The sequence below is a fragment of the Salmo salar genome, chromosome 27, assembly GCF_965601325.2.
Source record: "Salmo salar chromosome 27, fSalSal1, whole genome shotgun sequence".
Lineage (NCBI taxonomy): Eukaryota > Metazoa > Chordata > Actinopteri > Salmoniformes > Salmonidae > Salmo > Salmo salar.
This window is the reverse complement of record NC_138317.1, coordinates 12,867,150-12,892,736: the sequence shown is the minus strand read 5'-3', so window position 1 is coordinate 12,892,736 and position 25,587 is coordinate 12,867,150. Positions and strand designations below refer to the sequence as shown.

Sequence of the window (25,587 nt, the reverse complement as noted above, 5' to 3'; positions counted from 1 at the left end):
TATATAACACATTAAAATAACGATTGACATTTTTATTAAAAAACGTTATTTTGATTAATTAATTCGTACTATTTCACATTTCCACAAGATACTCTCGATACCAATCTAGGGTTGCTACCCAAGCCGGCTGGTCGTTCGTTCTATTGGTTCGGTTGCCAGAGACGCGACCCAGTTGTTCTTTCTAAATGTTCCATTGCCATACAGGCGGCAATGTTCTTATCCCTTGCTTGCTAGCTAGCTAGCCAGCCAACTACGGCTAACTTACGGTCATGTCAAACAGTGCAGAAAGAATAACAACAGTAGCTGCATTTGTTTAAACTGTTTTGTGGCAACATTTATTTGGATACATCCATAACTGAGCTAATGAGGCACGGTTTCGCCTGGCATAGTAAATGTGCTCGTTAAGACTGTTGTTCAGAGGAGCTAGCCAACAACACAGCTAACACAATAACTTCAAACTGAAGCTGACTGAAGAGGGAAAGACTAGCAAACTAGCTGCACTTCGTTGTACTTTTTTTTAATTGACATTTCTTTGTGCATATTATCCATAAAAATGATGTCAGCTGATTCATAATTTCGACTGGCTGAGAAACGCTGCCTGCCTCTCGTCCCGAAATGTTTACATTTACATTTAAGTCATTTAGCAGAAATGTTCATTACTATGGGACAGTTGATCAAATTTGAATATTGAAACAATGTTGCAAATGTCAGAGAGACAGACAGCAAGGTTTATACAAATCTCCGCTGTTGAAAACAAAATGTTAGTCTAAAAGAAATGTGAGATAATGTCTAGATTATTTTTATAGTGGAGATCAAGTTTATAACGTCCCTCCCTGGGCTAATGAGACAGTGGATTGCACAGTCAGATGGAACAGAGTAAATAGGCATTTTAAGGCCATGCTAACTAAATTCTCCATGCAAAGTTGGTGATAAGGCATTTCTGAGGACTTCACTGATTGACACCAGCAAGTGCTAACATGAGCAGTTGGAGCCTGTTGGCAGATGGTGTAAACATAAACCACTCTAGAAGAGTAGCATGAAATGCTCTTCCTTAAGGGCAAAAGGCATTTTCAAATTAGGTCAGGGAAAATGTATTTTAGGAAAAGTAATCAGCTTCCAGGAAAGAACACTTTCATAGTGGTGTTGTAAATTATGTTTGCCATCTCCACAGGATCCTCATTCCTTGCAGCAGCCATGACTTCAAGCACTTGTCTGGAATAAAGGTTAAAAAAAAGGGATTGACATTACAAAAAGTCACAGATATCATCCTGAACAACAACACAATGAGCTCACAGGGCTAATCAATTCAGCTGTTAATTCAGCTGGTAATGCTCAGATTATCATGAATGAATGAACAAGTCCACGTTGGGTCATCACTGTAACATTCTATATGCTATCAAGACCCCCAGATTTTGTACAATCCCTTTCAACCTAGGAACCAACTGACATACATGATATGGCAAGGCTCGTTCCTGTCCTTCAAGCAGTGTCCTGCCTCCCATTTCTTCTTGGTGGGAAATGTAGTTTTGATGTGCTTGGCCCCCGCATGAGTGTTCTTCACCCCACACCATGGAGCATCTAGAAATGAGAGGAGAGCATTCACTCAAACTAGCATTCTCCCAATGTTCTGAAGCAAGCTGAGACACAGATTAATATAAGCACTTTTTCTCAGCAGAGTCACAAACCTGTCTCAATCATCAGTCTTTCACTGGGAATGGACTTCATCGCTTCAATATTTGCTCCTGTTTTCAAAGAACTGAAATGGTGAGAGAACAAAAATCAAAGATTTGGAATGAAATAAACTATATTTACACAGGTCACTTTTCTGCATAACTTCTCAACCTCAAAATGATCTCACCAGCCGTTTATGCCAATATATAGATCCAGGTCAGTAAGGGCAGCAGCGTCTTCTTTAGTTCCATCAAAAGAATGGACCTGGTAGATTTGAAAAGCATTCAATGACACTGATTTATAACTTTCCTAGGGGGTCAAGGGAAAATAATGTATTCATTACATGAATGGTTCTCAACTACAAAATAACATCTGATTGAGACATTTCCTTACCACACCTCCGACACATCTGTCTCTGTTTCTCTTCATGATGTCTGCCAAGAAAACAAATGACAATATAAAACATTAGCCATTGTCATGGCATCAAGAGGCAGATGTTGTACATGTGTGAGACAACAAACATACCAAGGAAATCTTTATGCGAGTTTCTGCAGTGAAGGAACATTGGCAGTTTGGTTTCCTCAGCCAAGTCGAACTGCTTCTCAAAATACCTGTCACAGGGAAAAAGTGGTTTGATGCACTTATAATCTTAACTTTTACATTTTTCCTTTTGTTAAGTGCAATACATTATTTGTATTGGTGCAGTCTATAAACATTATTCTAAAAGAAAAAGGTAACTCACTTCATTTGAGTTTCTTTTGGACAGAATTCCAACCTGTCAAAATCTGTGGTGTTGAGAGCAGAGGCATACAGTGGGCTAAATAACTTGACCCATTTATTGTACATGTACCAGTATGTTGAAACTCAAAACAATGCTAAAACATACATGTATTACAGGGACTGTTAAGAGTTGGATATGATGACAATACATGGCTGCCAACCTACCTAATCCACATTCTCCAATGGCCACCACCTTGCCCTTGTTTGATGTTGCCAACTCCCTCAGTGATGTGAAGTACTGATCTGGTCCACTCTGTTCAAACTCACTGCAGCGTGTTGGATGACATCCAACCGTACTGTAAAATTCCTCTATGCATAGACACAAATTGTATGACCATAATGAAACTGTTATAACTCTGAAAGCGCTGCCAAAATGTTTTAAACACGAGTGAATAATAATTTTAATCCTAGTCATTTTGATACATCATCATTACCTCTGGAGTGTGCTAATTTGAGGGCCTCCTTGCTGTCTTCAAGATTCCCCCCCGTGATCATGAACTGTAAGCATTAAGGAACATGACCCAGGGCTCTCCGACCCGGTTCCTGGAAAGCTACCCTCCTGTAGGTTTTCACTCCAACCCCAGTTGTAACTAACCTAATTCAGTGTATCAACCAGCTAATTATTAGGATCAGGTGCCGTAGATTAGGGTTAGAGTGAAAACCAACAGGACAATAGCTCTCCAGGAAAAGGGTTGGATAGCCCCGATATAGGCTATTCACACAATATTATATTTATGATATTGACATGAAATTAAACATTGACACAAATCTTACCTTTTGGACTCCAACTTTGACAGCACGGTCAATTATCTCATCAAAGTCACCTGCAATTTATTTATTTTTTTATAAAAAGTTGTTACCAATTTATGAGTATATAACTTGGCAACAATGAAGTACAGATATGTTAGAAATGCTTAATACATTCCCAATCAGCCTAGTAAATGTAACGTAGATACATATTGCACATATCAGATGTTTCATTTGGCAGTGTTATGTAGCCCAAATGCATGTTCAACTCACACCTACCTTGGTGTTTTTGATTTCCTCTGTAAACTCCTCGAAACATAGGGTCTGTTAGGTTAATACCGATATCTGTGGAGGAGAATGGCATACATAATCATAACTCAGAAATCATATATATCCCCTGCTTTATAGGCATCCATGTCTATAGTAAGTACTAAGCAGCTTAGTACTTACATAATACATCACGTTCAGCTTTACCACAAATAGGCAGCTCATCAGCAATTTTTAACCGTATATAAAGTTAGGCTATTGTCAAGTGGCACAGTAACAATAGACCATCTCTGATTCTGTACAAGCTTCCATGCACAGCTAATGTAATGTAATAATGTATTGTTACATCAAGGGGCATAGTTTTGAAAACTGGCTAGACTACCTGTCGTTCTGCAGTTGTGGTGGGTTCTGTAAGCTAAAATAGCTAGCAGTAGTACTGTACATTCAGCAACAACTATTTCCCTAATTTAGACAACGTATAGTTGCTTGTTGTATCTGGCAGCACTGCTCAATCCGATCCCTGGTAACGTCTTACCTATAAATTTTAAGTGTGCCATCCTTGCCAGGCTACTGAAAGAATCTCCACATGCAATTTTGAGCATTTCCCATAATTCTACAACCTCATACACAATTACCATATATAACCAAATAGATGCGCATATTTTACATTTACCTTTGTCTCAGGTGACGAAAAATGATAACGAAAGGAAATAGTATGTATTGTGTATTATTACAGCCACTCTAGATCATTATCAGATATTCTTTGCTATTATCAATATTGCTAAAATAGTAAAAATGTAATTACGCATCACGTAGATGTAAACTGTAATGCCAAATCGCAGACATCCAATGTCCCACAATCCTCATCGCCGCCGAAGGTGACAGGGGACAGAAAAAATGGCAACTGCGTACCTTACTCACCACCAAAAAGTCTTGAGGCTGTACAAAAAATCATTGAGGCACCTTGAATCATGGTGTATTTTTAGGTAAGCAAAGTAGTTCTCGTTATGGAGTCGTATTGAATAATGTGCAATGTTCTTATCGACTGCATGGAACCAGCTAGCTAGCTGGCTAGGTCACCCTCTGTTTACCCCTGCGCGGTGCTAATGTAACGATACGCTCTCTGACATGCTATAGAGCTAGCTGGTGGATAAACTATAAATTAGCTAGCTATCTGCTCGATTCAAGTTAGTGCTTGCCTCTGTACTATGATAGCTAATGTGTTTAGCTAGTTGTCGATCATACACGCACAGTCAGTGTAGCCTGCTGTTGTTGACATCAACCGCGGCACCACCTAACAGTACTAATTTGGATTACAGGGATAAATACCGCTTCTACGCGTGCATGATGAGGGCACGCTTCGACGAGGCCAAGGATGAGAAGGACATGGTCAAAGCCACTATGATGCTGAAGGCAGGAGAGGAGGAATTCTGGTCTAACCAACACCCCCAGCCTTACCTATTCCCTGACTCTCCAGGAGGAACTTCCTATGAAAGATATGAAATGTACAAGGTAACTAAATTAGAAGATTGTCCAACATCTGGATGTGCATTGTGTGTTACGGATTAGGGTCCATCTTTTATCCTGGGATTTACTAGTTAAGTACACAAGGGGGCACCAAAAAGATCCATATAAACCCATTGATTGGGTGTCTATTACAACAATGCAAACACAATTAGCACAAGTAATAGCACATTTCCATGGAGGCTGCTAGCTGAAAATGATAACTAGCGCAAATGAAAATAAACAAATTACAAAGACAGACAATCCAGCTAATTTAGTTATACATATATACAATACCAGTCAAAAGTTTGGACACAGCTACTCATTCAAGGGTTTTTCTTGATTTGTACTATTTTCTACATTGTAGAATAATAGTGAAGACATCAAAACTATGAAATAACAGATATGGAATCATGTAGTAACTGTAAAAGTGTTAAACAAATCAAAATGAGATTCTTCAAAGTAGCCACCCTTTGCCTTGATGACAGATTTGCACACTTGGCATCTGTCAACTTGTCATCTGATGCACCACACATCTCTCTCCTTCTTGGTCAAATAGCCGTTACACAGCCTGGAGGTGTGTCGGGTCATTGTCCTGTTGAAAAACAAATGATAGTCCCACTAAGCACAAACCAGATGGGATGGTGTATCGCTGCAGAATGCTATGTTAGCCATGCTGGTTAAGTGTGCCTTGAATTCTAAATAAATCACCGACAGTGTCACCAGCAAAGCACCATCACACTTCCTCCTCCGTGCTTCACGGTGGGAACCACACATGCGGAGATCATCCGTTCACCTACTCTGCGTCTCACAAAGACACGGCAGTTGGAACCAAAAATCTCACATTTGGACTCATCAGACCAAAGGACCGATTTCCACTGGTCTAATGTCCATTGCTTGTGTTTCTTGGCCCAAGCAAGTCTCTTGGGCCAAGAAGAGAGGTTTTTGCGACTGCTCTTGAAGAAACTTTCAAAGTTCTTGAAATGTTCCGGATTGACAGACCTTCATGTCTTAAAGTAATGATGGACTGTTCTTGCCAGAATATGGACTTGGTCTTTTACCAAATAGGGCTATTTTCTGTGTACCTTGTCACAACACAACTGATTGGCTCAAACGCATTAAGAAGGAAAGAAAATTCCATAAATTAACTTAACAAGGCACACCTGTTAATTGAAATGCATTCCAGGTGACTACCTCATGAAGCTGGTTGAGAGAATGCCAATAGTGTGCAAAGCTGTCACGGTGGCTACTTTGAAGAATCTCATATTTTATATTTCGATTTTAACACTTTTTGGCTGTGTTATTTCATAGTTTTGATGTCTTCACTACAATGTAGGAAATAGTAAAAATAAAGAAAAACCATGGAATGAGAAGGTGTGTCCAATCTTTTGACTGGTACTGTAGGTAGGAGCTACTGAATGTCATTTTTGGTGAGTTTGGACATTTACAAGCGAATGTGAACGAGAGACATTGTGCAAATGAACAAAGTTTTGTCTAAAGAACAGTACAGGCTCTGAAGCAGAATGTGTACACGCTGTGCCCATGCGGAGTCTGGAATCGCTAGGGCAAGGGTTAGTGCAACGGTCCTGCCTGCTCTGCTAAGATAGGTGGCAGGAGTAGACAGGCCGAGAACGGACAGGACAAAAACGCAAGGAAACCATGCAGTGGCGCTGTACAGATAACTCATACAAAGGGCATTGACTTCTCAAACACTGCCGATGTGAACACTGATGCCTTGTGACCTTATTAATTCAGCCACTTGTTTAGATAAACTTAGGGGTCGTGTTAACTTGCAAGTTTACACGGAATTCTTAGTTCATTTTCTCAATATAAAAAAGCACAACCTAGATTTGAGCCAATATCTTAAGTAGCTGCTGCTGAACAGGTTATAACTGACACATTTTCATTTTCAAAAAATTACTTCATATCGAAGGACTGCATTTGACGGCCTGTACATGCGCAGTTCGGCACGAGATGACCGTTAGAACCGATGACGTTTTTCTGTGCATGAGTTAAGCTAGCCAAAGTCGCCATGACATCTCCAAGCTTGATCTGGGAATTCTATTGGAGAAGCAGTTTTCTGATTTCTTGTATTCTGTTTTTACAGGTCCCCGAATGGTGTTTAGATCACTGGCATCCGTCAGAGAAGGCCATGTATCCTGACTACTTTGCCAAGAGGGAGCAGTGGAAGAAGCTGCGAGAACAGAGCTGGGCAGGAGAGGCAAGTTAGGCTACAGTCCCTTTTCCACGAAGAGAAGAATTCTGTCCATTCTCGTACTTTTTTGTGCTAAACAAAGCATCAAAGTTAAAGAATGCATGGTTTGATGTTCACCAGTGGGTCTGTTTTTACATTTAGTTGTTTAGCACAAGCTCTTATCCACTTTAGAAGAAAAATGTACTTACTGTGATATGTGGTCGTCCCACCTAGCTATCATAAGTCACTGCTAGTAGGGGGGGAAAGCCAAGGGCAAGTGTTAGTTTACGAAAGGCACTTTTGTTTTATATTTGCCGACAAGTACACTCCCCAACCTAAATCCTCCAAAAAGGGTCTGAGTTGGAAGTCTGGGAACATTTTATTTATGCAATGTTCTTTCAAGTCATAATCAGGGTCCTGGCATATTTTCTTTTACGTTTTTTAATTACTTCCCTCCTGTTGGATTAGAAATATGACAGATTAACAAACGTTCATATGAATTAAATAACCCAATGAATCAATTGATTATACTCACTTCAGACCGCCTTATAAATTGTTGAAATTTGAACTGTTCTGAGTCTTAAGGTGGTGTCATCTCTCGTTTCAGGTTCAGCAGCTGCAGGAAGAGACCCCTGCCATTGGGCCCAAGACCGAGGCCCTCCCCCCGGCCCGCAAGGACGGCGACCTTCCCCCTCTGTGGTGGCAGTACGTCACCCGCCCCAGGGAGCGCCCCGTCTAAGAGCCCCCGGATGACACTACCTGGTGATAACTCCATAGTGGCACATGGCAGCTCACCATGGTACCTACTACCACACAACAGCATGCAGATTCACCTCCTGGTGAATTACTATCCATCTGTAAAGATAATTATATAATGGAGTCGTTTTGGAAGAGGTTGCCGTATGCTTTGTCAGAAGATATTCCACCCTGTCTGAATTGACAGCAATTATTTAGTAGTAAAAGCGGGTGACTTTCAAATGTACTGTAGATGTCCTTGTACAGGAAAAGAAGTACATCTGTTTAAATAAATCTGAGTATAATTCTTGGGAAATGATTGTGTCTCTTGATATGCAGTATTGGCATTGTAGTGTTGAGTATCTTGAGCAAGTGATACCAATTTTATGATCTCCGCTTATAGTCAGGAAATCATACTACAACAAAGATGAGACTTTTGATATGAAATGTAGAAAGCAGAAAATCAAAGAAACACTTCGAGAACCTTTTTCAGACGCACATTCTGCTACATCTTTATTTTTAGCTGAAACAACTGTTACATAGAAAATAGGAGACAGAATTCCCGGAACTGAACAATAATTATCTTAGACAACGTCAGTGGTACAGAAAGAGGTCAACTCTGTCCAAACATGTCTCTAGGTCATCAGCAACAGACTCACAAGGCTAAAGTACTAGTGTGTGTCAATCTAGACCACAATCTGCGTCCCAATGCTCCTTCATTTCCTCGCCTCTTTTCCCTCATGTCCGTGAACTTTGAGATTAACACATTAGATTAACATTGTTTACATCATATTACTTTTACCTGTCACATATAAGTAGGCTAAAGTCCTCTTGAATCTGGCCATGAAGAAAAGGAAATGAGAGAAGGAAACCATTGCAGACTATTGGGACAAAACCTCGTATTTGCAAGGTGTGAGTCTGACCATGACCAAAAACTAACTTCGATTACTTCTAACCATTTAGCATACATAAGATTTAGCAATGTATCTCTACACCAACGGCTGTACTTTCGAAAAATACTACAGTATATTACAGCTAAGTTTTACATGGACAATATCAGACCATTTGTATAGAATAATTGAGTTGTGAGCCATACAGGATCTTCAGCGTCATATGCATGTCGTTGCATCGGCCACACTTTAGTTTCCCTGCCTTACCTGTCTTGAATGGAAAAATAATCAGGCTGCAGGCAGGCACTATGCAGAAAGTCAAACTGCTCTCAAATGGGGGAAATGTATTGGGATAAATAGGTTCAGTATAAAAATAACAAAAAAAAACCATGCATTACTCGGATCTCATTTAACAGGTTGTGTGTTTGACAGTGAAGCTGGTCTACAACACCACAAACTAAGGTATGGCGTTCATGACAAATTATAGTGGAAGAAATGACCATGTTTAGAATATGTACACATATTAGGCCATGTCATCTTGTTAAATACTTTAGGTAGTCGCAATAGTGAATTCTGTCTTCAGTTCACGGTGCTGAACACAAGCTAACAAACTCCACTATGTTACCTTTCACTTTTTAATATATATTTTTTACATATTCTAATACTATTAGTTTGTTTTCGCGTTTCGAATGACTTCTAGTTACCAGTGATCACCACTAGCTTTCACAGAGTCTACTAGTATTTTCACAGCAGGACGAGCACTTGTTACATTTTCCAGTTATATTTGCGTATGAATCCTCCGTATACCATTTAGCACAGCATCACTTGTATTGAAATAAATGATCAGTCTCAACAGGAAAGTAAATAAGGCTCCTATTCTAAAGCCACCAATCACTGAGTGCTTCCACTGACACCAGAGTTGCATTCAAGGTAGAAACCTTGCAACATATTACTAATGACAAATGATGTGACAACCACTCATTCGATTGTTAGTGTGGCAAGTCTTTGCGTCCTTATTTTCTGACCAAGAAGCTTCCTATTGACAGTGGGTTGTATTTATTCTCGCTCTGAATCTTTTGGCGGTCTAGTTTATTAGGGTGCAATTAATTGGGGGTAGAACATGCAATTTGATTTATTTTTCAATGGCAAAAGAAAACAGATGAAACACTTGCTATTACAGGAAAGTAAAATGTTGCTTTCCATTGTGGTTATTTCCCTATGTACCCCTCTTCTCCACACAGTCTTACCTTCTATATCTTTCTCCCTCCAATCTTTTTGTTTGTTTGTTGTTGCTATGTGTTTTCGCAGAAAAGATGAATCATATTCAGTAAAATAAAGTCATTGAAGTTAATTCAGCTTTTGGCACCTTTTATGACAATGGACGGGTAAAAGGAGAAAGTACGAAGAGGAGCATCGAACATGAAACATACAAACGCATCAAAATATAAATATGTACATACAAATAAAAGATTTGATATTTTCCGTCATTTGAAAATAGTCAAAGCAGTTGTCGCTCCGTCTCCCTCCTCCCCAACTTTCCCGTGTATTTTCACGCATCTAGACTCCCACCCTTTTCTTAAACCTATGGGTGAAGACACAGATACTGTATGTGATTCAATCTGCTACATCGAGGGGCAGTGGACCTCACACACTAAGCTAAGCCTCTCACACTATTCGCGGCGCCGACCGGTCGTTGGATGCCGTCTTCTTCAGCTTGACCCCTCGCCGTATGGCCAAGAGCACGTCTTCCCCCTCGCCGCACCCAGGCTCCTCCTCCTGAACCTCCGGCAGGGCCTCGCGGTCCCACTCCGACAGCCTACTACCAGACTGAGGTGGGGAAGTGGGAGGATCGGAGGGGGCCTGAGTGTCCCAAGTTGCCTTGGGAGACACCAACCCGTTGTCAGCCGCTGAAGAGAGTGGGCTCTGGGGGCTCAGTGGTCCCCCTCCCTCACTCTCTCCTCTGAAGAACACCCCGGGGTGCTCGGGCACAGTGGGCGTCTTAACGGGGATCATGGGGGGCTTGACAGGGATGGGGCCCAGACCCAGGCCTCCGGAGGGCCGGCGCAGGTTGGGCTTGGAGGAGGGCGTGCGGCGGATGGTGGCCACCCCGGGGGTTACAATGCTGGCGGGGGAGGGGGCTGTGGTGGGGATGCCCGCTGTGGAGGCCGGCCGCTTGGCATGGAACATGCGGCGGTAGGACTGGCTGATGTCACAGTTGCGGGGGATGGTGGAGGACTTGTCGAAGTCGGGCTGGTCTGTCTCCTGGTCACAACCCACGGAGAAGTAGTCGTAGTCGGACACTGGCGGGAAGAGATAATATGTGGATGAGGATCATTGTCACCTACACATACAGAACATATTTTTCATCCGTATGGCTGTTAATCAGAAAATGCCATTAGACAGAGGTTCAGATCCTTTAGTCAAAACACGACTAACACCTACTATTGTTCACTATAATTCAAAGTGAGTGGATCCCTATCAAAATATCCACACATTGACCTTCTACTGTACATATTAAGGACTGACGGCGATTACCCCTAACATGCAGCGGGAGACACACATGCACACTACGGTACCTTGTGAGGGGATGGTGTCCTCAGAGCAGCAGGGCGTGGTGTTCTGGGTGCTGTACCCACTGGAGCACTGCAGGGAGTCCCTGCTGGAGCGCTGGATATCCAGCTGCAACCCGCGGGCCAGAGCCAGGGCCAGCTCCTCATGGGCCTCTGCCTCCTCCTGCCGACACACACATATTAAGACGTATAGCTTATACATACCTATGCAATATGGGCCCGATTCAGATTTGGGATAAGTTGACTTTACGGACAATTCCTGCCACTTTTCAACCTCAACTCATTATCTCCAGCACCATACCAGTGTCTACACATCTGAAAACAGCACAGTCTATGATATGTGGTTAAGAAGATAAGAAGAAAGGTCCTAAAAAAAAATGCTCATCTGTGACATCACAGAGTAGGATTACAAGTTTTTAACGAGGGAGGATATTTTCTTGCTCCCCACGTTACCGTGAATCTCATAGTGTTTGAAAATCACCGTTAATAAAATGTTTTAACATTTTGGTGATGTCGTCGGGTATATTTTATTCTACAAAATGTAGAAATGCGCCGTTTTCACATACAGTATGTTGACAATGGTATTGTGATGGAGATAATGAAAATGAGATGGAAAAGTGGGAGAGTTGCCCTTTAATATGGACTTAAGTCAACAACAAGAAAAAATGACCGAAGTCCACATTATCTCAAGCATACAGCAAAATACATATTAAAAAACATGTTTCACACCATAGAGACAACTGCATTTAACCCAGGTCTGTTGTGTGGCTGTTAAATACTATGACAAATACTTTTAAAAACTTGAGCTGTGCTTGATTTAGTTTTCCTTATAGTATACAGTAAACATTTGACAGGTCTGTCGTACAATAAAAATACACACATGACATTCACATGGTCATAAAACACATTTATATACCTTACACCTCTACATTAAGGATATCAGTATCAGCATCCACATGTGTTTCTGTAATTATGGGTGTAGCTGATTCATGATTTCGCCTGCTGAGAAACGCTGCCTGTCTGTCTGTCTCGTCCCGACCCGACACGTTCATTACTATGGGACAGCTGGAGATCGACTTTGAATATAATTATATATATATTTTTTTTTATGTCGGAGAGAGACAGACTGCAAGGTTTATATAAATTTCCGCTGTTGAAAACTAAATATTAGTCTAAAAGAAATGTGAGATCATTTCTAGATGCTTTTTATAGTGGAGATCAAATGTTTAAATTGATTGGCTGAGCTGATGGAACAGAGTAAATAGGCATTTTAACTTCATAGATTTAGCTGGTGGTAACTTGTGGAATAGATACCGGCTGGAATGCGGTTTTAACCAATCAGCATTCAGGATTAGACCCACCCGTTGTATAACTGCATTGGTGCCCTTGGCTCTCTGGGGCTTATCCCCTGGTGTGGTGGCCTGGGGGCTGCTGGGATCTGGAGTCTCCCTCTTCTCCTTGGTCCTCCTCAAGGTGTTCACCATGGGCTGGTCGTAGGGCCCTGGCTTGGCCCAGTCCTACAAAACACAGAGAGACAAAGCTCTTGAGCAACGCCCACCAAAAATAGCTCTGTTGTGTTCATTACACAAGAAACGGAAGAAAAAGGACAAACTGATTGGGTTTTTATAGCATTCATGCCTTTATGAATGACATTTATGCTGCATGACTTCACATATAAAGACTTGCATAATGTAACCGGAGAGTGTTTGCAATCTCCCTGTGACTGTGAGAAGTGACTGTGAGACGTGATTGTGAGACGTGATTGTGAGACGTGTCTGATCATCCACAGAGGAGACTGGAAGAGAAGGAGGAGAATAAGGAAGGAGGAAGAGGAGGCGGCGGTCGATGACAGAACGGACGCACCTTCCAGGTGAGGACCTTGGAGGAGGGGATCATGCCCGGTCCCAGGGCGCAATAGGGGGGGCTGTCCACCAGGAGGGCGGAATCTGGTCTCGACCATGCCCACTCGGGGGAGGTGGGAGAGTAGGAGGGCGAGGCGAGGGGGGTGGAGGGGGAGGATGGAGGGAGGTCGGGGTAGACCTCGCCAGACAGATAGGGGGCTGCGGAGGGCCCCTGATGATGATGATGATCATACCCGTTTGACAGCTGAATGTGAGTGGAGGACAAAGTGACACAACAATGAGAAATCATAAGTCAAAATGGCAGCTGCTGGTGATGAAAAAGGAAGGTCAAAATAATGCACACGACTGAAATCAGATGGAATCTAATAACATCAAAATCCTGGTAGCAGACACCTGTGTCATGTTCAGCAGGTACATTTTGAAACAAAAGAGAAACGGAGAAGGTAGGCTACTACTTGTCCAATAAGAATGCTCCTGTATTTGAGGCCCACTGAACATGACGCTGTTGTCTATGTGACAGGAATGAGGGAGGTTTGATCAACCAGCAAAAGTGCACCTAATAACACTGCTCGTGTTTTGTACATGTCTAAACGTGTGTTCACCTGTTCCACCCTAGTGCTGGAGCAGGTCTCCTTAGAGGAGGCAGGTGAGGAAGAGGAGGAGCTGCCCTCACTGACAGGCTGGCAAGTCTCAGAGACGGCCGAGGATGAAGAGCCAGAGGTCTGCAGCAAAGCCGTGCAGCAGGACAGAAAGGCGCACGCACACACACAAATATACATGAAAAGATTCACAGGCACACACACACACACACACACACACACACACACACACACACACACACACACACACACACACACACACAGAAGCAGTTCAAAACAGAGCAGCCACAAAGAGACACGTAAAAAAGACAAGACGCACAGACAGAAGTACAGAGAAAAAGAACAGAAGAAAAACATTCTGGGTTCGCAACATCGATAAGAAGGAAAACATGAAACATATCCTACAAAAACTATAAGCACTACGGCGAAGCCTGAAAGTTATGCAAATCAGCACGACTTGTCACACACTAAACAGCTAGCAGTATGCAGTATGCAGAGATTGTAATGAACAGTATTAATAATAGTAGAGTCATACAGCAGGTGCTGAGTCTAAGGTGGGGGGGGGGGTGGGGGCAGCTTGAGCGCTTATACACACACCTCAGAAAACAGCGGAGCTGTTCAGCCACTAAGCACAGCATAGCACAGCCATTTCAGTGGTAATTAGAGCTACGAGGGCATTGTTTGAGTTGAGCAGCCACAAAGCAGACATATACTTCCAGCCACCACTGAGACCACACAAGCCTTATCTTGTATCTAAGCAACACTGTAGTTGTCATACAGGTATACAGTACGGAAGTCCTTTACATGATCTACGTGCAGTGACTAAACACACACGTTGTGTGTGTGTGTGTGTGTATGTGTGTGTGTGTGTATGCGTGGGTGAGCAATCAATCAGACCCAGGTGTGGTTTGGGTCTATGAGCAGGGGGCCTGGCTGTTGGGCTGCTGCTCACCCATGTGGCACCCCTGTGTCCCCCCTGTGGCCCTAACTGGTCTAATGTAACGGGGGTTTGAATGGGAGGGTGACTCATCGAGGATCGATCTGCGCCGTCTCTCACAGTGACGCCGCCTCTGCTGTCTCTAATGAGCCCCGTTACCTAGCAACCTGGGAGGATTCTCTCTCACCAGCAACAGAGTCCAGGTGGGGAGAGGGAAGTGTCGGCTGGAATACAATGCCACCGTTACTGTGTGTGTGTGTATATGTTTTAGCTCATAGAGTATGTTACTGCTTCTTAGCGGTTTAGGGCTTCTCTAACATGTCTGTTTGAGGGGTGTTGATAAAGCAGTCGTAACAGGGCACGTTCCTGTTCTCGTCTCTCCGTAGTACCTGTGGGTGGGTGTCAGGGGGCATGGGCGAGGGCGACTTGGACTGGTAGGCATCCTGGGAGATGAAGCCGGAGTCGTGGGAAGAGACACTAGAAAGGCGGGCGGGGCCTTGCTGAGGGAGGGCGGAGCTCCGGTAGCGGTAGTGGGAGGTGGGGGAGTGGCAGTGAGAGCCGCTGGAGCGAGAGTCGCTGCTGTTGACGCTGTTCAGACTACTGCGAGAGACAATGAGAGAACACAGTCTTCTGGTTACTACAGATATTGGTAACTGGTTCGCAACTGAAATGCTTGGTTAAACTATGTAAATAGATAAATACATATTGATTCAAAACAATATTTACGTGTTAAGGTTTTTAAAAGACTGTTACTAGGTAATTGCAAACAGCTACAGTTTTAACAAGTTACAGCGCCAGCCACAAGCAGAGGTTGCTAACAAGCTCGCCTGGAGCACAAATATGATGGTTTCTTTGGCCCTAATGCCTCACACAACACAGAAATTATTGAGACAGTGAACTCATTCATTTCGGAGAGGCCACGGCGGCCTCACATTTGTAAACATCCAAATGATGGCAAAAATGTCAAAGCTACATTACCACCTCCGATCCACAAGATGGAGTAGGAGGACTGAATGCTAGGCTGATGCGTCACTCCCAGTCCATGCTATGTTCTCAACCAGCTGAGAGGTTTGGGTGTAGTAGTGGTGATTATTGGACATGCTCACCAACCTGCACATGCTGGACTTCCTGGATGCTGTGGTGCTGGGGGAGGAAGGAGGGGTCTGGTAGGACCAGCTGCTCTCAGATCCCTTCAGGTCCAAAATGACCTGGGAGGAAGAACATCAGAACAAGGGAATTTATGAACAAAGAATCTTGTAGAAAAAGCTCTTGGCAGCCCTATTTTCTAGAGGGAAATTGATTTCTTTACCATTGTACCTCCAACCATGTGAGTCAGTAACACAGAGACACTAACCGTTATCCAGGACATGAGTGTAACATGCAAAAAAAAGAGGACTATTTAAGCTCTGTCCTGAGAGTGTGGACCAAAATCACTGACCTGCTCGCTGGCGGGGGGCAACTTGTGGGGGTCCATGGTCAGAGCCTTCAGGTCGTCGGTGAGGGTCTGCAGGTGAGTGATCTCCCCCAACATGGACATCTCCTCTTCCTGATGAACAAGAATGTCGGGATGGTGTAAGGCAGGGATGTCCAACCCTGTTCCTGGAGAGCTACCTTCCTGTATGGTTTCGCACCAACCCCAGTTGTAACTAACCTGGTTCAGCTTATCAACCAGCTAATTATTAGATTCAGGTGTGCTAGATTAGGGTTGGAGTGAAAACCTACAGGATGCTAGCTCTCCAGGAACAGGGTTGGATTGAAAACCTACAGGATGCTAGCTCTCCAGGAACAGGGTTGGATTGAAAACCTACAGGATGCTAGCTCTCCAGGAACAGGGTTGGATTGAAAACCTACAGGATGCTAGCTCTCCAGGAACAGGGTTGGATTGAAAACCTACAGGATGCTAGCTCTCCAGGAACAGGGTTGGAGAGCCCTGGTGTAAGGGATGGTGCTAGCTTATGAATGTGGTATACATTTCAAATTAGATCTGGTTCTCCATTAACTCAATACTTCTACTTTTAGACTGTGAATTGAAGCAGGTCATCCCACTCTACTGGGATTTTCCAAATCTCTTTGCAGAGCAAGATTCAATGGCAATAGAAAAACTTAGAATAGATTACATTAATCACGTTCACAGGTGCATAGGAGAAGCAAAAACTAAAGTAAACTGACCAGCGTGGACTACCGCAGATTGTGTATACTTCCAGAATAAACATTTACTAACAAATGTGACATTTGAGTGACATACACCTTCATCAAAAATCGCCAAATAGTTCACTTTAAAAGGATGAGATGGTTGTTTGGACTCACAAAGTGCACTGTATATTAACGTTCATAACAAAACGACGCTGTTGGTTGGAACTCATTTGTTGGAACAACATGATTGGTTCTAATGTGTTGGAGCAATTGTGTATGTGGGGTCCTACTTCATTTCTACATGTTTTCATCAGCCCAGAACCCCCTAACAAATGATGCGTGTTTGACTACACAGACGGCTGGGTGGGGACTCACCACGACGGGCCTCAGCATGGAGACTAAGGTGCAGAAGCGGCTCCTCTCCTCCACCAGGGCCTTCCTGACCGCCTGCTTCTCTGTCTCCTCCAGCAGCAGGTACTTATCACTGATGTCCTGCATGGCATTGTCCAGCTGGGGCTGGATGTCCCCCCGGCCTGCAGCACACACACAACAAGCATCTTTGTTAGTTGTATCCTAACTTAGGGTTTAGGAAGACAAGGTTTTTCTGAGTACACAGCAACATCATCTATGTTCGGTCTCAAACCAGACAAAGGGACTGTGGCCGTGTGACGTACAAGGAATTCGGAGGTGAAAACAACACGAAAAGACACCAATGCCTCTTAAAGTTATGTTTTAAATGAATTGTTGTGGTGTCCAGTCATCATCATCATTAGATATATGGTTATATAGATATAACCATCAATCCCTTGCACTACTTCATGCTTCATCTTTTGATCACTAATGGTCAGTGTAATCGTAGACAATTTATATCTATTAGTGATAACCTCACAGTGCTATCTCAAGCACCAATCAAATCATGTTGTGGAACCAGTTGGTGTTTACATCGGGGTCACACCCTCACAATATTAGACAAACTTAGGATTCGGGAACACACTGAAGAACCATCGCCTTAGGAGATGGGAGTGCATTTATGTAATCGCTCTTCACAAAATGGAGCATTGTTCTGATTTGGACATTTTACCCTCTCAAATTTGACCACTTAATCGTATCAAATCAGTGTCTTTGGTTTTACTGACATTCAGAAATCTAGCCGTGTTTTAATATAAAAAGTGTCACTTTTTTATTTAAACGTCCAATGCAGACATTTTTATCTCAATATCTAATTATTTGTGGGTAACAATTAAGTAACTTACTGTGATTGTTTTCAATTAAAATGGTCAAAAACTAACAAAAATAGCTTCTTAGCAAAGATCAATTTCTCAAGCAAGAATTTTGCTAGGACTGTCTGGGACTGAAAACTAGCTCTTAGTGGTACAGAGGTTTGGAACCAGGGTGGGAAATCAATTTTTTGTTCACCAGCTACCGTGGCAGGTAAAGATTTTTTTTTTTACCAGCCATTCAGATTTTTTTGTAATTGGCATAATTATACCAAAAAATATACATATAAACGGATGAGCATGATTAGTAAGAAGTAATGGGGTATATTGCTTAATTTAATTTGTGTGACCTGCGTCTTCAAACCAATATGTTCAAATAAATAATTTACACTGAACAAAAATATAAAACGCAACATGCAACAATTTCAAAGATTTTACAGAGTTACAGTTCATATAAGGAAATCAGTCAATGAAAAAATTATTTATGCCCTAATCTATGGATTTCGCATGACTGGGAATACAGATATGTATCTGTTGGTCACAGATACCTTGAAAAAAAAAGATAGGGGCGTGGATCAGAAAACCAGTCAGTATCTGGTGTGACCACTATTTGCCTCATGCAGCGCGACACATCTTCACATAGAGTTGATCAGGCTGCTGATTATGGCCTGTGGAATGTTGTCTCACTCCTCTTCAATGGCTGTGCGAAGTTGCTGAATATTGTCGGGAACTGGAATACGCTGTCGTACAACGTCAATCTGTGCTTCTACACCTCCATTGCTTGCTGTTTGTGGTTTTAGGCTGGGTTTCTGTACAGCACTTTGAGATATCAGCTGATGTAAGAAGGGCTATATAAATACATTTGATTTGATTTTGATTTGATCCCAAACATGCGCAATGGGTGACATGTCTGGTGAGTATGCAGGCCATGGAAGAACTGGGACATTTTCAGTTTCCAGGAATTGTGTACAGATTCCTGCATCATGGGGCCGTGCATTATCATGCTGAAACATGAGCTGATGTTGGTGGATGAATGGCACGACAATGGGCCTCAGGATCTCGACACGGTATCTCTGTGCATTCAAATTCCCAACGATAAAATGTGTTCATAGTCTGTAGCTTATGCCTGCCCATACCATAACCCCACTGCCACCATGGGGAGCCCTGTTCACAACGTTGACATCAGCAAACCTTTCGCCCACACGAAGTCAAAACCCACACGTCTGCCATCGGCCCGGTTCAGTTGAAACTGGGATTCATCCATGAAGAGCACACTTCTTCAGCGTGCCAGTTGGTTATGACGCCGAACTGCAGTCAGGTCAAGGCCCTGGTGAGGACGATGAGCACATAGATGAGCTTCCCTGAGACGGTTTCTGACCATTTGTGCAGAAATTATTCGGTTGTGCAAACCCACAGTTTCATTAGCTGTCCAGGTGGCTGGTTCAGATGATCCCGCAGGGGAAGAAGCCCAATGTGGAGGTGCTGGGCTGGTGTAATCACAAGTGGTCTGTGGTTGTGAGGCCAATTGGACATCCTACCAAATTCTCTAAAATGACGTTGGAGGCTGCTTATGGTAAAGAAATGAACATTCAATTCCTGCAGTCAGCATGACTATTGCACGCTCCCTCAAAACTCGAGACTTCTGTGGCATTGTGTTGTGTGACAAGACTTCACATTTTAGTGTGGCCTTTTATTGTCCCCAGCACAAGGTGCACCTGTGTAATGATCATGCTGTTTAATCAGCCTCTTGATATGCCACACCTGTCAGGTTGATGGATTATCTTGGCAAATGAGAAATGCTCACTAACAGGGATATAAACAAATTTGTGTGTAACATTTGAGAGAAATAAGCTTTTGTGCATATGGAACATTTATGGGATCTTTAATTTCAGGTCATCAAACATGGGACCAACACCTATATTTTTGTTCAGTATAGATACAATGGTAAAAACAGATAAACATCTCTAAAACCGAACATCAAGAATCAACAGAGTGCCAACCCTGCCACAAAAGGCTGAGTGATATGGCTTATTCATTATTATTATTATTATTATTATTCAGGACTCTACAGTCTACGGCTACACAGACAGTTTTTTACAAGGAGTACACAAATAAATCTAGGAGAACAATTTACATATGAGTGTTTTAATTATAAGAAATTACTAAAAGTTCATGAATAAATGTTTTTAGGACTGATCCATGCTCAATCAAGCACAATCATTAGGTGAGACAAATGTCCAGCTGCCCCTTTAAGGGACAAGCCTTTACAGTGATAACTTGGGCACTTGCATGTCCGTGATGAAAAAATCTCAGACTGTGACGCCTTCCTAGCATCAGACAGTTGCAGCAACTAACCTAGCCTGTGAACAAAACAATGCAACTGGCCAAGAAACACGAGGACAAAGTCACACTTTAGTAGCCTTTTTTTGTCAATTCGACCAACTTCTACATGTGGCCTTCAAAAAAAATATATCCCAAATCCTTTGTGTGACCACACGCCAACATGGCTGGTGAAATAGACATTCTTACTCGCCAATGAAAAAATCTACCCGCATTTGGCAGGTAGCAGGTGTTCATTTCCAACCCTGTTAGGAACTCTTTATTATTGGTCTATTAACTAATTGACCACCTGGTGATGACACCAGGCAGGCCAAAACTCCATCCCACAAAACAGGCTGAAATCTTAGGTCGGCCTTTTCAAACAGCTCTTTCACCGAAAGGGCATTAAGAACACAATCTAAGTAGATTAAGTATCAAGACATTGTGTGCTAAAATGATAAAACTCTAGTCTGAACTTGTAGAGAAAGGTTCAATAATCTCCTCTGAGGCTTTAAGGACGTAAACATGCAATTATAGTTTTACATTTCTTAGAAGAGCCAGTACTAGTTATGTGGTTAAGGCTAGATAGATGGAGGCCCTTCTTATTTTCCAGGGAAAGCACTGCAGAGGAATTCCTTCACAGGACACAGAATGCAACGTTTGGTTTCCCACATTATTTACTGTGTGCTGAAGGATCACATTCGGCATGTTGCTGCTCTCTATTTCACTCATAGAAATGCACTGGGGGAGTTTCCCTGTGCTATATAACAGGCTAGGGAGACTATTGAACCAGAGAGCTCTGACCACATCTGAGGTTCCTCAGGGGTCAGTTATCGGTCCTGTTTGTTTTGTCTCACAGGTGAGGTTGAAGCTGGAAATCAAACTCTTTTGATGGTCAGGATAATATGGCCTTGTTTATAATCATAATAGGCCTTTTATGCTACTAAAACAGACAAACAGACTGGTTCAAAAAGCAAATGTCTAGTTTTTCGTTGTACTTGCAAATTCTTTGTGTTTGGTGAATGTATGCAAAGGGGTATCATTCATAATGTTGAATCATTCTCTCACATTGAATATTACAACATTTTAAACCTCTACAAACAAGAATGATATACGCCGAAACTCTACAAATGATGTAAACACGTATATCACAATACAAGATACAAACTAAGCTGTACTTGGTTTCATAACAGGCAGGATACGGTCAGGGTGAGACAGTGCAGGAGTCAAGTCAAAACATAACTCTAAACAACAAGCAATTTTCTTGACAAGCTTCTCACAAATCTATATAATATCATAGCTGTCAAAGAAGAGGCCCTGATTGTTGGCTGTGGCTGGGTTTCAGAGGAGATCTACATGTAACTGCCAAAATAAAGCAAACACTTGCGTAAATGAGGGATACAACGTATATTGAAAGCAGGTGCTTCCACACAGGTGTGGTTCCTGAGTTAATTAAGCAATTAACATCCCATCATGCTTAGGGTCATGGCTAGAAGAAGAGATCTCAGTGACTTTGAAGGAGGGGTCTCAAAAGGAGCATTTTGTGTGTGTGTGTGTGTGTGTGTGTGTGTGTGTGTGTGTGTGTGTGTGTGTGTGTGTGTGTGTGTGTGTGTGTGAACGAACACTTATGGGAGATTCTGGAGCAGCGCCTGAGAGTTTTTCCACCACCATCTACAAAAAAACGAATGATGGAATTTATTGTGGAAGAATGGTGTCGCATCCCTCCAATAGCGTTCCAGACATTTGTAGAATCTATGCCAAGTCACATTGAAGCTGTTCGGGCAGCTTGTGGTGGGCCAATGCCCTATTAAGACACTTTATGTTGGTGTTTCCTTTATTTTGGCATTTACCTGTATATTGGTGCCAGACAAATAATGAACTCCACAATTATTTACTGACTTTGCCGCAGTCCCGATCTCCCCTGATGATACGAAATTAAGCCACAGCCAAAAGCCCAAGGGAGTCAGTGAGATATATTTGGAAGCAGACCAAACTCATGACACAGTGAGGGTAGTGGGTGGGGGAGGGGACCTCAGGGGAGACCGGAAGAGTAAGAGAAGCAGGGAGATGAACTATTTTGGGCATTCAGGAGATTTTTTTAACCCTTGAGTGAGGAATGTGACCGCACAATATGAAACAGACCAGTAGACAATGTGACAGGATACATGGGGTGGGGGGGGGGACAGGGACGAGACCACACACAGGTGGGAAAGGTCAACGGAGGTCAACAGAGAACCGTGACACAAAGGGAGCTAGAGGGGGCAGCGACTTACCGAACACGTCAGCTGGAAAGAACAGGGGCGTGATCGGATGCAACATGGCAGTTGTTGGAGCAGAGAGGAGAAATCTCAGTCAGTTTAGACCCAGGAGAAGGGGACCTGTTCTTGAATGGCTACAGGTTGCAGAATTGTCACAGATCCTTATCATCTTGCCCAGTATATTAGACTTTGGCCCAAAATCGTAAAGATATAAGGTCTGTGATAAAATCCCAAAGGATTTGCCAAGATGCAGCAAGGATTACGTGACTCGAGTACTGTTCTGTCCTATCCTGTTATTTGCACAACATAGTCCCTCCTAAATCCAGACACATAACGTCCCAAAATTATGTGGCTCAGCTGCCTCTCTTCCCATTACTATTCTGACCCTATGGCAAGTCACCTGGGACAGTATGAGATGTGTCTTGGTAGAATTCAGTATCAACACTTTAGTTTCCTTTCGCCACCCCCAAAATCGGATTTAGCTTCAAAGTTGTAAGTTCTAGTTCCAGTCGTAAGCAGTCCACACCCAACACCAGGCATCCTCAGAGTCACCCTACCTTTCTTTGCCTTCTTCTGCAGCTTGAGAGTGTCGGAGGATTTCTTTTTGATCTCCTGACGGGCTTTCTTGTACTCTGCGGAAGGAAGGGAAACACAGTGTCGCACGTTGCCATTGTCAGTGCTTTGAAGTGCGGCAGCACACCCAAAACGTGGGCGACTCTTAAAAAGGAATAATATCTGATTGATCTTTGTTCTGAGGGACGCGCTTTCCATCGTACTGTAACTTCGTTATGACAAGCGGTGGCTGGAATCAAACCTTGCAACGAGGGAGCACTCTGTTTCTCTAAGGGGGAGAACTGAACTCCTAGGTTGGGTATTATTGAGCGGAGAGGGGGATTGGGTTCGAGGTGGTTAGCTGAAGCGCATAAAAGCACTATTGTACTGTTAACTATGCAAAGTAATGCCTTTAAACACAAAGGAAGCTATTTTGTGGTGATAAAAGACAAGCATCTTTGTGATTTGATAGCTCGCTCTGGAGAGCCTCTGAGGGTTTACCCGCTGAAGGGGAAACGGTGTGTTCTGACTTAAATGGATTATGAAGGGAGATATCTAGCTAACCATTATACTGTAGCACTGCAGGCAATAATGGGGTGAAGTATAGAGTATAGACTGTAAATGGAGAAGTTTGAGAAAGTGTGTGTTGTAGTGGTAAGAGGTAGTATACTGTGTGTGTGTGTGTGTGTGTGTGTGTGTGTGTGTACCTTTGGCGTGGTCCTTGTCCAGCGTGTTGGCCACTCTCTTCCACTCCTCCATCTGGTCTTGCAGAGGGTTAATCAGGCAGTCGATGAAAACCCTTGGGTGGTGATTACAACTCAAGTCAAACAGAGCGGAGAATAACGATCTGTAGCACAGAAGAATTGCTACAAGGCTACTTTTCTTGGTGTATTCCTCTAGGTGTGTAGGCACTGTACGCAATTTCATCTCCTCTTTTCTGCTTATTTCACTCTCGCCACAATATGAGCTAATGGGCCCATTCAGACAGAAGGATGGAAAAGAAAGAGAAAAGGCAGAATGAAGGAGGAGGAGGAGACGGGGGCTCACATGGAGAACTGCCTGAGCTTGGCCTCGATGCTCCGGTGCCTCATGCACATCCTGGTGAGGGCTGAACCGATGTCTCTGGTGCCACCTGAAACCAGACCAACAACACAAGCTATCAGGCAGAGTCTGTTGAAGAGGGATCCCGTCTCATAATGTTTTATAACGATCTGTTATTCCCTGTACAAATTATTGAAGGTTGTCGAAATCATTGAACGGGTGCACGAGCTAAATCACAAACAGTCAGAGCACGCATAGATGTGCTTTCACATTAAACTACAATATCAAAATGAATTTCAAGCCTGGTCACTGATATGATGATTTACAGTCGATTCCATTTTCAACCGCTTTGTGTGACAGCATCAACGAACTGATAAACAGTAAGAGTGCTACTGTAAAAAAAAAAAACGCTGCAAGTGAAACGTAAGTATCTCATAACGTACAGTAGTTGGATGCTGTGTCCCTGAGCAGCGGAGGCCAACATAACAGTACGCCGTCAATGACTCATACAGTGTCCAAATATGTACACAAACAGGAGAGTTAGTTCCACAGTGGAAGGCTGAAGCAACAGAGGCAGTGATCGGTTCTTTCGACAGGGTTCAAAAGACAGTCAGCGCACGTCACTTAGCTGACTTGGTGGTTTCTACAAAATGCTACTACTTGTAACACACCCGTTCCATTTGGCCTGGTCTGTCTAAGTCTAGGACTATCAGGAGGAGCTTGCTAGGGGAGAGGTAGCACACTGTTCATTCCATCACTCACTGACACACTCACTGACACACACACACACACACACACACACACACACACACACACACACACACACACACACCACACACACACACACACACACACACACACACACACAGAGCCGTAATCACTTAAGTGTGACCGTTAGGGTTTCTAGTGAAAAGCAAACAAAGCCTATGACCTCACCTCTCCAGAAAAAAAGGGAGGGAGTAGAGGAGGGTGTGAAGTGTTGAAAAAAATTCCTGGCCAGAAGAAAAAGTCGTGTCATCCTCCACAAAGCCCCCCTGGTTTCCCTGGGGACAGTAAAAAAAAAGCCACACCCCCCCCTCCTGACCCCCCTGTGCTGACTGACTAGCACTCAACTGTAGCAGACTAGCAGTAGCTAATAGCTATGCAGGCACCAGGGGGACAGATGGCCACTCTCTCCCCCAGACAGAGACTCCCTCCTGGGCTATTGTTCCTCGGACTTCAAGCCTCATCAGTAAAGACCCAGGCTGCTCTATGGAGGAGGAAGTTCTTCAAAAACATCCCATTATAACAAGTGGGTGTGTGATTCAATGGT

The 25,587-nt window shown here is 43.2% G+C and overlaps 3 protein-coding genes across 10 annotated transcripts in view; 1 reads left to right on the top strand and 2 right to left on the bottom strand.

Moving 5' to 3' along the window:
• Positions 1–308: 308 nt before the first annotated feature.
• On the bottom strand, positions 309–4,143 carry tatdn1 (TatD DNase domain containing 1). 2 transcript variants are annotated; one of them, XM_014177259.3, is made up of 12 exons: positions 4,001–4,143; positions 3,478–3,543; positions 3,226–3,275; positions 2,886–2,949; positions 2,617–2,760; positions 2,414–2,456; positions 2,197–2,282; positions 2,065–2,105; positions 1,859–1,935; positions 1,686–1,756; positions 1,452–1,578; positions 309–1,212 (listed from the first exon to the last, which is right to left on the bottom strand). In XM_014177259.3, the coding sequence occupies exons 1-12, from the start codon at positions 4,101–4,103 to the stop codon at positions 1,110–1,112; spliced, it is 975 nt and encodes a 324-aa protein (XP_014032734.2). In that variant the 5' UTR covers positions 4,104–4,143; the 3' UTR covers positions 309–1,109. The 2 variants fall into 2 exon arrangements, with proteins under 2 accessions (XP_014032734.2, XP_014032735.1); XM_014177260.3 differs by having other exon boundaries at positions 3,848–4,059.
• A 23-nt stretch (positions 4,144–4,166) lies between these two features.
• Positions 4,167–8,213, top strand: ndufb9 (NADH:ubiquinone oxidoreductase subunit B9). The gene is made up of 4 exons (XM_014177264.3): positions 4,167–4,451; positions 4,785–4,977; positions 7,076–7,189; positions 7,770–8,213. The coding sequence occupies exons 1-4, from the start codon at positions 4,363–4,365 to the stop codon at positions 7,899–7,901; spliced, it is 528 nt and encodes a 175-aa protein (XP_014032739.1). The 5' UTR covers positions 4,167–4,362; the 3' UTR covers positions 7,902–8,213.
• Positions 8,214–8,378: 165 nt separating this feature from the next.
• The window catches only part of LOC106588358 (MTSS I-BAR domain containing 1), a 48,325-nt gene continuing 31,116 nt past the window's right edge, over positions 8,379–25,587 (bottom strand). Inside the window, exons 4-15 of one of the 7 annotated variants that reach the window (XM_082970034.1) lie at positions 24,282–24,366; positions 23,942–24,033; positions 23,240–23,314; positions 22,698–22,709; positions 17,264–17,421; positions 16,194–16,301; positions 15,866–15,963; positions 15,145–15,355; positions 13,822–13,941; positions 12,719–12,874; positions 11,364–11,520; positions 8,379–11,087 (exon numbers count right to left, since the gene is read on the bottom strand). In XM_082970034.1, the coding sequence (XP_082826160.1) occupies positions 10,453–11,087; positions 11,364–11,520; positions 12,719–12,874; positions 13,822–13,941; positions 15,145–15,355; positions 15,866–15,963; positions 16,194–16,301; positions 17,264–17,421; positions 22,698–22,709; positions 23,240–23,314; positions 23,942–24,033; positions 24,282–24,366 (1,907 nt within the window). In that variant the 3' untranslated portion in view covers positions 8,379–10,452. Of the gene's footprint in view, positions 11,088–11,363; positions 11,521–12,718; positions 12,875–13,220; positions 13,464–13,821; positions 13,942–15,144; positions 15,356–15,865; positions 15,964–16,193; positions 16,302–17,263; positions 17,422–22,697; positions 22,710–23,239; positions 23,315–23,941; positions 24,034–24,281; positions 24,367–25,587 lie in introns of all 7 variants that reach the window. The other 6 variants (XM_082970031.1, XM_082970035.1, XM_082970037.1 and 3 more) reach the window with 6 other exon arrangements.

What these genes read in the sequence shown, in the direction of transcription:
- tatdn1 (XM_014177259.3), bottom strand. Translation starts at nt 4,103, where the DNA reads ATGGTAATTGTGTATGAGGTTGTAGAATTATGGGAAATGCTCAAAATT. An exon ending in AGGAAATCAAAAACACCAAG is followed by an intron (nt 3,276 to 3,477) that starts GTAGGTGTGAGT and finishes AATAAATTGCAG; the next exon opens with GTGACTTTGATGAGATAATT. An exon ending in CAAATTAGCACACTCCAGAG is followed by an intron (nt 2,761 to 2,885) that starts GTAATGATGATG and finishes GTCTATGCATAG; the next exon opens with AGGAATTTTACAGTACGGTT.
- ndufb9 (XM_014177264.3), top strand. Translation starts at nt 4,363, where the DNA reads ATGGCAACTGCGTACCTTACTCACCACCAAAAAGTCTTGAGGCTGTAC. An exon ending in GAATCATGGTGTATTTTTAG is followed by an intron (nt 4,452 to 4,784) that starts GTAAGCAAAGTA and finishes TTTGGATTACAG; the next exon opens with GGATAAATACCGCTTCTACG. An exon ending in AACAGAGCTGGGCAGGAGAG is followed by an intron (nt 7,190 to 7,769) that starts GCAAGTTAGGCT and finishes CTCTCGTTTCAG; the next exon opens with GTTCAGCAGCTGCAGGAAGA.